Genomic DNA, 12,598 nt, shown 5'->3' on the forward strand with positions numbered 1-12,598 from the left:
TTGCTGACCTACATCCTACACATACATACATATATACACACACACACTCTGCAAAGGTACTGCTGCCCCCAACCAACAGTGGATCAGAGCTCTATGCCAATCTTCTATTGTCATTATTGTAGACACTAAAGAAAAGAGAAGCCCTGAGAAGCAAAAAAAAGAAAGCTTACTCTGATATAGCCTGTATCTCTCCACCATCTCCTAGTTCTCAGAGTTCCCATAACTACCAGCAGAGACACTATTCTGTATTCACAAATAAATGAGAAAACTCCTCTCAAAAGAGAATACTCAATTCTTTACTATAGATTTCACTAATCATCTACCTTTCAAACTTTTCCTATAACTATCATGAAATAAAAATGTGACAAGTTAATTATTACCATGCTCATCTTTAACCTGTCAATTTTTGCCCATTCCCCTCCAGTCTCAAAAGGATAAAGTCTTCTCCTGTTAATAACCAGCTCTCCTATCTAAGACTCCTTTTTCATAATTTTTTAAATTATAAAAATAATTAGTGTTTTACACTGATCACAGTGATCGCAGAATGGTAACAATTTACTAAAACTAAAGAACTTCGTACTTTTAAAGGGATGACTTTTATGGCATGCAAATTAACTCAATAAAGCTGTTAATAATTAACATAATAGAAAGGCTATGAAAAAAGGAAAAATCACCCAGAATACTAATTCCTTAATCACCACTAGTATGGTAATCCTTTCTAGCATCCTATTTTTTAAATAACTTTCTTTAAAAGTTGTAAAATGTATATACTCTATGTAAAAAAAAGCTGGAAGGGCCGGCCCGTGGCTCACTCGGTAGAGTGCGGTGCTGCTAACACCAAGGCCACGGGTTCGGATCCTATATAGGGATGGCCGGTTTGCTCACTGGCTGAGCGTGGTGCTGACAACACCAAGCCAAGGGTTGAGATCCCCTTACCGGTCATCTTTTAAAAAAAAAAAAAAAAAAAAAAAGCTGGAAAAAGAATAGAAATAAAAACAGCCCAAAATTCAAAGCTATGCTACCTACCCTAAGTGAATCAATGTACAGTATATGCATGTATTGAAACAACACACTATACCCACTAAATATGTACAAATAAATAAATAAAAGCAATAAAAACACCCCAAAACTCTACCCCCAGAAAAAACTATTATTGCTGTTTCGTTAACCCTCATATGTTGTTACAACTTTTTTTCTATGACTATACACATGTATTTTTTTCTATTATTATATTACAATTTTCTTTTATAGCCAACTTTTTTTTTTTTTTTAGGAATTGTGGTGGACAGACACCAAGGTTTTCCCATGATCCCAACCTCCAAGTATTTATGCCTTCTGTAATCCCCTCCCCTTAGGTATGGGCAGGATCTGTGACTTGCTTCTAGGCAAGAGAACAGGCAAAGGTAATGTGATTTCCATGATAACACTGCATAAGAATATAACCCATCTTACTAGGAGACTCTCTCCCTTGCTGACTCTGAAGTAGCAGGCAGTCATTCCGGGATGGCCCACATGACAAGAAGCTGAGAGTAGCCTTTGACTAACAACCAACCAATACTCAGGCCCTCATTCTGACAGCCCACAAAAAACTGAATGCTGCTAACAAGCATTCAAGCTTGAAAGCAGATCCATCCCAAGTCAAGCCTCAGATGAGACCACAGCCCCAGCTGACACCTGATCACAGTTTTGTGAGACCATGAAACAGAAGACCCAGCTAAACTATGCTCTGACCAAGAGAAACTGTGAAATAATAAATATTCATTGTTTTAAGCTGCTCTGTTTGTGGTAATATTGTTACAAAGTAATTAATAGATAACACAGCAATTTATCAAAATTCATTCTCATATTAATACATTCCAGGGGCTGGCTGGTTAGCTTACTTGGTAACACCAAGTTCAAGGGTTTGTAGCCCCATACCAGCCAGCTGTCAATCAATAAGTGTCACTCCATAAAATATCTTTTAATGGCTGCATGGTATTTCATAGAATTGGTTTAGTTCATTTTACTTATCCATTCACGTTGGACACAAGTTACTCCCAGTTTCTCACTATTTTGAAATATGCAATATCCTTGTACAAACAAATTTGCTCCCATTACTGATTTTTTCCCCTCAGAATAAATAGCAAGAAATAGGATTTCTTGGTCAAAAGATATGCACATTTTTGTCCACTTGTGCTCTTGATCCCATCCGTTTCCATCTCTTTGAGGCCTGTCATGTATTCCAGGTTTCTTGTGTACTTCAACCCTTCCCCACTCTTTGGCCACCTCCTCTCAGACTGTAAACATTCCTAAGTCTCTTTCATTCTAAAATATAAAAATCTTGACCCTGAATTTCTCTTCAGGTACTGCCTTTTCTCCTTCCCTTCTCATACAAAATTCTTTAAAACCTAATCCATGTTGGCTATCTTCATTTCACTTGCCATCCATTCCTTAACATCCTATATAACTCTGCATACTCTTATATTGTTCTACTGAAATTATTCTTGCAAAAGTTACCAATGATTTCCTAATCTCTGGACATGTTTCTAATCCTGTTTTTCTGGACTGCTGACATGTTTGACCCTTCCTTATTGAAATTCTCTTTACTCTTTGCTTCTCTGTTTCTTCTCCTATCTCTTCTCAGCATTGTCAGTTCATCCCTAACTTCTAGTTTTCCATAAAATTTCATCCTTAGCCCTCTTCTCTTCATTTTCTATGTGTTCTTCTGCGGGGCGGTATTAACTACACCACTTATTTGCCAATAATACACACATCTTAATCTTCAACTCTCATTATTTCTAAGTTCTAGAAGGATATATTCAATTTTTTGCAGGACTTATAGGACTTGAATATACAAGTATTCCAAACTAAATCTATCTTCTCACCAAAAAACCTTGTTCTTGATATATTACCTATTTTAGTTGGTGGTTGATACCAGCATTCACCTAGTCAACCAAATTCAAACCCAATAGTCAACATTAACTTCTCTCAATCACCAAATCTTGCCATTTTTACCTACGTCTCTCTAAACCATCCCTTTCTTCTCTATCCTCAGCCCCATCACATTTCCTCTATTACTGTATTCCTCAAAAGGATCTTCTGAGATACTAACAGAATCATCCATCTATTTTTTTTTTGAAGAATCTTTTAGAGATACATACTGAAATATTTACAGCTAGAATAAAATGATATCTAGGATTTGCTTCAACATAATTGCACGAGGGGCAGGGGATGAGAGTATAGATGAAACTAGATTGGCCATGATTTGATAATTATTAATATTGGGTGACAGGTAGATAGAAAAGGGTTCATTATATATTCTACTTTTGTATGGTTAAAAAAAAAATCAGTGTGCACATGGGTGGACTTAAAAAAAGTGGGGGGGAACCCAATTCAACCATTCAGAATGAAAATCCTTTAATATCCAACACACACACACACACACCCCTAGGAAGATAAAATATGGGCTTTTGAATATGGAAAATAAGGTTCCCCTTGACAAATATTCTATTACATTGCTATAGATTGGATGTCCCCCCAACCTCATTGACATTTAATCCCCACTGTAACTGTTGAGGGTGGAAATCCTATTATGGTAATTGAAAGGTGGGGCCTTGAAGAGGTGATTAAATTGTAGGACCATGCCATGCTGTAGTGAATGGATTAATAATAGTGGTCAGGAGCGTGGTTCTGAGGACTTTAAAAGACAAGCACACAAAGAGTTTTTCTCTCTCTGTGTCTACCATCTTGTAATGTGAGACCCCTGGGTCACTGTTGCCACCACCAAGGCTCTCACCAGATGTGTTCCCTGGACTTTGGACTTCCCAGACTCAGAAACCATAGCAATAAATTTCACTTTCTTACAAAGTACTCAGTGCCAGGTATTTTGTTATAAGCAACAGAAATGGACTAATACACATACCTTGTACTTTAATAAGCCATTTGTAATTTCCAGAAAACCACTTATGTCATATTTTCATACATTTGCATATGCTGTTCTTTCTGTGCGTTATACCCTTCTCTCCCCAATAATTCCTTCACTAACTCTTACTCATTCTTAGCTAGGCCATAACCTCTTTCAGAAAGCTTTATCTTAACCCTGCCCTCAAGAGTTAAATGTCTTGCTTCTGTGTTCTCTGCACATGTTTCTATTATGCCACTTACCACACTGTATTGAAATTATATCCTAGAGCAAGATCACCTCTTATTCAACTGATGGGTCTCTATGTTTACTGAGTGAATGTATAAATAAATTTGTTGAAGTACCAGGTAGAAATGGACAGGGAAAAAGAAGCCATGCAATGTAGTTTATATTTATCTTTGCAGCTATCCAGTAAAATTGACATTATGATCTTCTTTTTACTGATATGAAAATTGTGGCTCAGAGATGTGAAAGCATACGTTTAAATGATTTCACATAACAAATGCTTTCCAATAAATTGCTGACTTCTCTGTTTCTAAATAAGATGATGTAATAAACTTTACTCCTTAGGAATATTCTTAATATCAGTCTTAATATAGAGAGAACATATACAGACCCAAAAAGCTTTAAAAGAATAGCTCTTTAAAGAGCTATGTTACCTGTGAGTACTCTACTTTAAGAGATTATACCTTAGTGATAAGTATGGAGAAGAAAGACAAGCCACACTTTTCAGCTACACTAATAGTCTTTATGTTCAACTCTCAGAGGACCATCTGAATAGAGAAAATATAGAGAAGAGTTTACCTAGCAAAACCCACTTGGGTCCCAAGAGGTCTCTCACTCAGGAGGAAGAGGAAAAAAAAAATCTTAACCATAAGTTTCCCTACAATTCAATATAACTCATAAGGAAAATAGCATTTCCTTCCAAAACTTTCCACTTACACATGATAAAATATGTGGCATAGCAAATGCAATACTTAAAACTGAAAAAGGCATACACTTGAAAGCCCAAATCAACACTTTTGTTAAATTTCTACCTTCTTACCCTTCGAACACAAGAGAGTCTGTATTCAGATTAACTATAATATAACCACTTGTATATGCCTATTATTAGCACTTTTTAAAGAGAAATTCTTTTTAAAGGATTTCATTTGGAAATCTTGGGTTTGGGAATCTCCCTAAGTTAACATTCTACTACTTAAAGTCTGGACTGTTCAATGTTTTTTGCTTTAGGGTGATGTTTTCATAATGCCAATAACTCACCTGCATTGGCTTTAAGGTCTTCGGGTGTGACCATGACAACAAATCGGATTGCACGCTCATTTCGGAACATTTCATAAGACCACCTCCGGATAGACCGCATGCATTTCACTGCTGCAATGCCATTGTTAGCAATAAGAACCTGGGGGTGGAGGGGTGGGGGTTGGAGTGGGAATTGGAGGAAAAAGTAGAAAAGAAAGGCAATGACGGAGGAAAAGAGATGAGAGAAATTTTATAAATCTATCTTTCACTGAGGAAGTCAGATTTTCAACCAGAAATTCTTATTGCTGGTCCTATTAGGAACCAGCTCCCTCATACTCAAGCAATGTTTTAAAATATTTAAAATAAGCAAATACTTTCATATGTGCCTGCTAAAATTTACTTCAGTCTAACTTCATTTCTTGAAGGGAAAAATCACAATTACTCAAACCCTGTGCGTTTGTGAATTATTCCACCATACTATCATACCTATTACTAGAGAGCAGAAGAAAACAAACTTCAGAGGGATGATCTATTATCAAATAAGGAATGGAGGAAGACTAAAAAGTGCAGTGTCATGCACTATTCTCTGTTGTAATAAAACAAGGCACAAAGCCCCGAACATGTTTCAAAACCCTGACATCAATCACTTCTCGCCAAAATCCTGAACCCCAATGCCTTAGAATTATAGAGACTCCCTCAGAAAAAATGGTCACGAGAAAGAAAGTAGAAGAATCAAGTGATCTTGAGACTACTCTGTAAACAAACCTTTCATCCCCTTACCTATCTTGCAATTATGCCCCTGAGGATAACATAGGCTAACAGACACATAATTTATCTTTATTGGAAGACTAATAGAAGGATACTGAGGAAGCAATACTTTAGGAATAGGAATATAGGTCCCCGATCCTTTAATCTTGTAATCACTACAAGCTATTTCAACCAACTCATATCCTCAGCTCTGACAGTTTAGATAGAAGTGATACAGAATTATTCACAACATTTCAAAACACCTGAAATCTCCTTAAGTATTTCATGTGGTATATTTCCTTTAAACATCTGAAATATCTGGTAGAAACCAGTAAGTGACAGTGTATCAAACTGGTTAAGCCTTCTGTTCTGAAACTCTCTACTCCCTTAGCTCTAATTGCATGCTGTGACATAAATTATCTCCCTTTCGGAACCCCATAAGCTAACCAACTCTTCATACCCTGTCAGACCAGTGCAGCCCCACTCTATAAAACCACAAGATCTTTCAAAAAGAAACTTTATGAGCACTGTTTCATCTTCTTAATTAGCTATGAGTAAACTATCAGTGGTAAATACATATTATTGAGAATAGTGAAATTATATAACAGGATGCTAGGGAAGCAGAAAGGACATTTATGCATAAAGAGGCAAGCAAAGTCTCTGAAAATCTAAGTATCAATTTTGAGTAAATCTAAACAACAAATCTAGGCATTAAGTCTCATGTACTTTTGACAAAATAATTTAGCAAGTTACAACTTACCTTCTCAATCACTTTGTTTCCCCCGAAGCGAGTAACAAATTCTGCTGGAGAAGCCACAGTGAAATCTCGCTGTGAGTCTATTTTCTTTCGGTCTCGACCTTGCTTTACTAGGTGCAAGCCAGACATGCTGGACCTATAAAAATACAGAAACCATGAAAGTCTGTAGATAGGATTTCTTCACCCCTCTATATCCTCTGGAGACCTACTTTTCGCTACCATATTTCTAACAGTACTTCCAACTGCAACCTTGTGAAGACTGCAGGCTGGCAGACCACATATTTTTCAAATAGAAGATAGAAAAGAAAATGATCCTTGCTTGTGGAAATTTAAGAAATTTAAGGAAAAAAATAAGTGTTCCTGAATAATAAAATGTCAGGGTTTACCAACAGCCTCACAAAGAGATAGGCAAAGGATAAAGTGAAACGAGATGGTGTAAATAAAAGACTCAAAGACAGCTAAACGCTAAAATACAGTTAGCAAGGCTAACTGGATCATGACTGTTGTGCAGATGGACTTCACTTTAGTATCTCCATCCTTCTTTCTTATGAGTCGTAACTCCACATTTTTAACTGCCTACTAAATGTTTTACTTGGGCATCCCATAGGCATTTCAAAATCAACAACTTCAAAACCAAATTCTTTTTTTTCTTTTTTTTTTAAAGATGACCGGTAAGGGGATCTTAACCTTTGTTGTCAGCACCACGCTCACTTAGTGAGCAACCGGCCATCCCTATATGGGATCCGAACCCGTGGCCTTGGCATTATCAGAACCACACTCTCCCGAGTGAGCCACGGGCCGGCCCCAAAACCAAATTCTTTACAAGGCAGCACTAACTTTAAGATGCCCCATCTTTTTGGTTTATTTTTTAAAATCTGTAAAATTGACACATATATTACAATTGTTGCTTTATTTAATTGGCAATTTTTTTTTCTAACCAATACATAAGAAATAAATAAAATAATGGTGCTTCTAACAATCAATGGTGTCTTAGATTAGACAAATATAAGCAGAGACCTGGGTTTAAATTCCAAATTTGTCCACTTAATAGCTCAAATGATCTTTGGCAAATAATTTAACCTTGTTCAGCTTCAGTTTTCTCTTTGTAAAATATGCATAATATTTACTGTCCCAGTTATTTACCCAGTTATTGTCTCTTAGCTCCAAGCCCATCCTTTTATGCTCTACTCTGTGACAACAGGGCTAAGACTCTGCAAACTTCATTCCAAGACTTCCTTTGCTAGCTCCTTCCTGTTCAGTTCTGCCAATGAGAAAGCAGAAAGGTAACAAATGGGACTTCCTACTTTTTTCCAGCTCTTATCAGCAATGCTCCAGCTGTAATGAAGAGTTTATTCTAGCTTCTTTCAACATTCCCAGGAAAAGCCTTAGAGGTACCCGAAGCAGTGGGCTGTGGCTTCTTGGCAGTCAGAGTACCAGCCTTGCCATGCTCACTCATCCTCTGGACCACATTGCCTGGGTCTATCAATCACCTGTCAGGCCAGGCCTCCTCCTCAGGGATCTGAGTACCAGCTACTAAAACTTACTCCCAAAGGTCCAAGCACCAGCCCCCAAGGGCCCTCCTCAAAGCTCCTAGGTTCTGGTAACACTAGCTCTTCCCTCTTATCTCCCAGCCCTAGGGGTGATAGCTGCTTCCTGTCATCATTAACTCAGGGTAACCTCAGCATCAGTTTTTTGTTATTTTATTCTTCTAAGACCCAAGTAAACAATTCCCACTATTAAATGGCCTCTGTTTATAATACCTAATGCAGTTTCTCTTCTCATGACTGGACCTTGACTGACAGATCCTCCAAAAGGGTGTTTCAAGGATTAAATAACAATAGAGATAAGCTCCTTTATACTTTACACTGTTTGATAGACAGCGGTTTTATTCTATTCCCATCTTTTCTTCCTTTCCCCTACAATCTAACCTTGACAGCAGTAAGTTATCCTTTCAAAATAAAAGAGTACCATTAAAATCTTCCCACAAAGAAAATACCAGGTCCAGGTGCTTTAAAGTAAAAGATCTACCAAACTTTCAAGGGCAGTTGTCTACCAAACTTCCAGAAAATAGAAAAAGAAGTAAAACTCCTTCACTAAAGTAACCCTGATACCAAAACTAAACAAAGATGTTAAAGGAATATTCCAGGTCCATTTTACTCATGACTATGTACTTGTACATGCAAGCATCCCAAACAAAATATCCTAAAACAGTATGGTAATGGTGCGAAGATGGGCAAATTATTAGTCAAAAATGTGTTATGATGTAATTATATACCATATAATTATGTATACATTGTTATTATATAAATATGTAATTATACTTTAATTTTAGAAAATCTATAAATGTAAACTCTGTGTAAGTAGGTACCAGCAAGTGAAATAAAATGGAAAAAATTAGTCATTAAGACTGCAAAGGAGAAAGTTAAACTATCATTATTTGCAAATGATGTGATTATTTAAATAGAAAACATAAAAAATTCTGCAGACAAATTATTAGAAATAGTAGGAGAACTCAGTCAAGTGTTTAAGAAAAACAACAAATTGTTTTTCTCCTACTATACTCTCACAACACAGAACACTTCTGTGACCACTCTAACTGGGTATCCTATAATTCAATTCTGATACTATCCACCTGAAAATAGTGTCAGATCCCACAGGATAGGGGCTCAGTCCCACAAGACTGCCCCCCACTTCAGATACCAATTGCAAGTCCCAGGTTGTGATCTGTACTTCTGACCAACCAAAAATAAATCGAGGTTTGCATGACTCCCCTCCTCAGGTTCAATAAACTTGGTAGAGCAGCTCACAGAATTCAGGTAAACTTTTATTTACATTTATCCATTTCTTATAAAGGATATTACAAAAGATACACATGAACAACCAGATGAACAAGATGCACAGGGCAAGGGTTGTTGGAAGGGACTCAGAGGTTCTATACCCTGTCCAGGCACACCACCCTCCAGACACCTCCATGTGTTCAGTACACCAGAACTCTCCCAACGCCATAGCTCAGAGATTTTTATGAAGGCTTCATCATGGAGGGCATAATTGATTACATCATTGAACACTGGTGATCAACTCAACCTTCAGCCCTTCTCTCCTCCCCAGAGATTAAAGGGTGAGACTGAAAGTTCCAACCCTCTAATTACATGGTTGGTTGCTCTGGCAACCAGCCCCCAACAGAAATTTCTCATAATTCTGGAGGCTGTGAAGTCAAAGATCAAGGCACTGGCAAATTGGAGTCTGATGAGGACTCTCTCTTCCTGGTCCACAGATGGCACCTTCTTGCTGTGTCTTCACATGGTGGAAGGTACAAGGCAGCTCTCTGGAGCCTCTTTTATAAGGGCACAAACCACATTCATGAGAGCTCTGCCATCCTGACCTAATCACCTCCCAAAGGCCTCATCTTCTGACACACTGGTGATTAGATTTCAATATATGAATGTGGGGGGAGGAGGAGGTAGCACAAATATTTAGACACATACACACACACATACATATTTTGTTTATATATGCATGTTTGTTTTATACAAAAAACAATGTTTTATATATGTTTGTTTTATACATGTATAAATGTAAAACACATTATATGAATATATTAAACAAACATTTTATATTTTTTTGATATGATATATTTATACATGTATATACATAAAACACTTTTTTGATATTATATATAATATATAATAATAGATCACAGTTACTTTTTACTTCTTTGACTCTCAGTGGATGTTTTGCTTGGTTTTCCCCCAAATGGGTGGAATAGGTGGGGAAAAGGAAAAGAAAAGGGTGATTGTTCCAAAGACAAATTTTGTCAACTCAAAGTGTTTATTTTCTGTTTTTGCCTAAGAGTAGTTTAAGTTTCAGGGAACTTTGTTTGAAATAAAAACTCTAGATTATAAAAACAACCAAACAAAACAAAAAAGAAAATGGAGGGACCCTTAATTACTGCTGTCAAGCAAATCATTCAAGTCTTTTATGTCAATCCTCTGCTGAGGAGGCACCGACCTTCAAGAGGCCTGAAGAAGGACCACAACGGCCTGACTCATTTCTTCATCAGCCTGAGTTCTAACAGCGAGAAGAAGATCCCAGGGTAAGGGAGCATGGCACCCTCAACAACTCATCTGGCTACCTACCAGGACAATTGCAGCAGGCAACTTTCCTGGCTCCAGAGATACATTCTAAAAAAGTTTTCTGCAAAACTACCTTCAAGAGGATGCTACATACTACAAGGAACAAATATCATTTCTTCACAACAGTTGAAGAGACTTCACTCTTGAAACAGGCAGCCAAATCCAGTGAGCAAATATGGCACAGACTGAGATTTCTTAATGAAATAATAGCACAGCAGAGTCTATACAGGGGTGCTTGTTTTCAACATAGCTACACTATCACACATGGGCTCAGGTATTTTCGTTCAAATTCTGAATGTAAACTAAAGCTTTAGTAATTCAGGAGCAAACGTGCCAGTTTTTATCAATTTCCTTTAAAAAAAAAAAAAAGCTTTCATTTTCTTAAAGATACAAAAAAAAAGTTATCAAATGTTGCATAAATTCCAGGGCTTAGCCGTCAGTGCTTTACTGTTTTTTAAAGATTATATACATATATAGCCCAAATACGGCACCCTATAACTTACCTTTGAAGCATGTAATATCTCATTTCCTTATTTTCCTCTGGAGAACCCTCCATATCAAGATGGCAAAGGAATGGAAGCTTTTTCTTCAGATTTTGGCCTTGTAAACACAAGCCGCAGTTCCTCCTTCTGTTGCAGCTGCTTAAATCCCAGGACAAGAGATACTATGCCTTCTACCTACTTCTTGGCCCTGCTTCAGTCAAAATAGGGTATGGCTTCAAACTAGTCTTTTCATCTACTTTGTCCCCAATTTCCATATTTCCCCACCTTCTTTTCATATTTTCCCCCTATACTTGGTTCACACACAGAATTAGTTCATTTCCCAAAGGGACTGAGAGGAGAGGGGAAGAAATATAAAAGCTTGTAAAAACTAGAAAACAGATCTTAGCAGCTCTGCTTTAGCAGCAGCAAACATATTTCAACAACAGTCACTTTCTTCTGATAGTCACCAGAGAAAAGCACCACCGCCTCTCCTGGCTGCCAGAAGCACATGACAGGGAAGGCCCAGGGCATAAATACAACAACGTTTACAAGGACAACTAAGTCAGGAAAATAATGGGGTCATGAAATCCAGAGGGAAGAGGGCAGCACAGCCTAAGCAGGTAACTTCTGAAATCCAATTAAAACAAATAATACTGATTATCAAACGCAAAAGGGGGAAAAGCATGTCAGGAGGGGAAGAAAGCAAGAAAGGAAACATACCATTAATAAGAAACTTTGAATAAAGTGGGAGCCATAATTCTAATTTTCAGGCCAAAGTAGTCATATATACAGACACACAAGCTAAGATTTTATTCACTTAAACACGAGAATAAAAATTGTACTAATATAAAAAGCATACAGAAAAGATGTGGATAAAATCCTTAAAAGGAAAAGGGGTCAAGACAGATATTTTGGACAAAGGTCTATCCTGCCTAGGAAGACTACCAGAATACATATCTTACTATGAAAACAAATCTGCCACAGACGAATAGATCCCTTAAAGAAATAAACAATGAAACAAACAAACAAAAGAAGCAATGGCTGAATGTTATACAGTAACATCTTCCTGTTTTAGCTTTTAATTAAGTAAATGCTCATGATATTGCTCCCTTGTAATGGGAGAAAAAACAATGACAAAAGATTCTAACTGCTTAGAATCTATAAAATGATCACTTCCTGAGACAAGTCCTCAAGAATGGTATAATTCAGCAGACTCTTATCTAACCTGAATCATGCACCATAGAAAAAAATTTCCTACCAAAATGCTGGGTAAGGGCCGGCCCGTGGCTCACTTGGGAGAGTGTGATGCTGATAACACCAAGGCCACGGGTTCGGA

The 12,598-nt window shown here is 37.3% G+C and overlaps 1 protein-coding gene across 10 annotated transcripts in view; it reads right to left on the reverse strand.

The window, feature by feature from the left end:
• ACACA (acetyl-CoA carboxylase alpha) overlaps positions 1-12,598 on the reverse strand; it is a 293,591-nt gene that overhangs the window by 187,968 nt on the left and 93,025 nt on the right. For all 10 annotated transcript variants that reach the window (XM_063112234.1, XM_063112233.1, XM_063112232.1 and 7 more), the window contains 2 exons: positions 6,651-6,783; positions 5,165-5,303 (listed from right to left, as the gene is read on the reverse strand). In XM_063112234.1, the coding sequence (XP_062968304.1) occupies positions 5,165-5,303; positions 6,651-6,783 (272 nt within the window). The remainder of the gene's footprint in view (positions 1-5,164; positions 5,304-6,650; positions 6,784-12,598) is intronic.

This window comes from Cynocephalus volans, chromosome 10 (genome assembly GCF_027409185.1).
Source record: "Cynocephalus volans isolate mCynVol1 chromosome 10, mCynVol1.pri, whole genome shotgun sequence".
Taxonomy (NCBI): domain Eukaryota; kingdom Metazoa; phylum Chordata; class Mammalia; order Dermoptera; family Cynocephalidae; genus Cynocephalus; species Cynocephalus volans.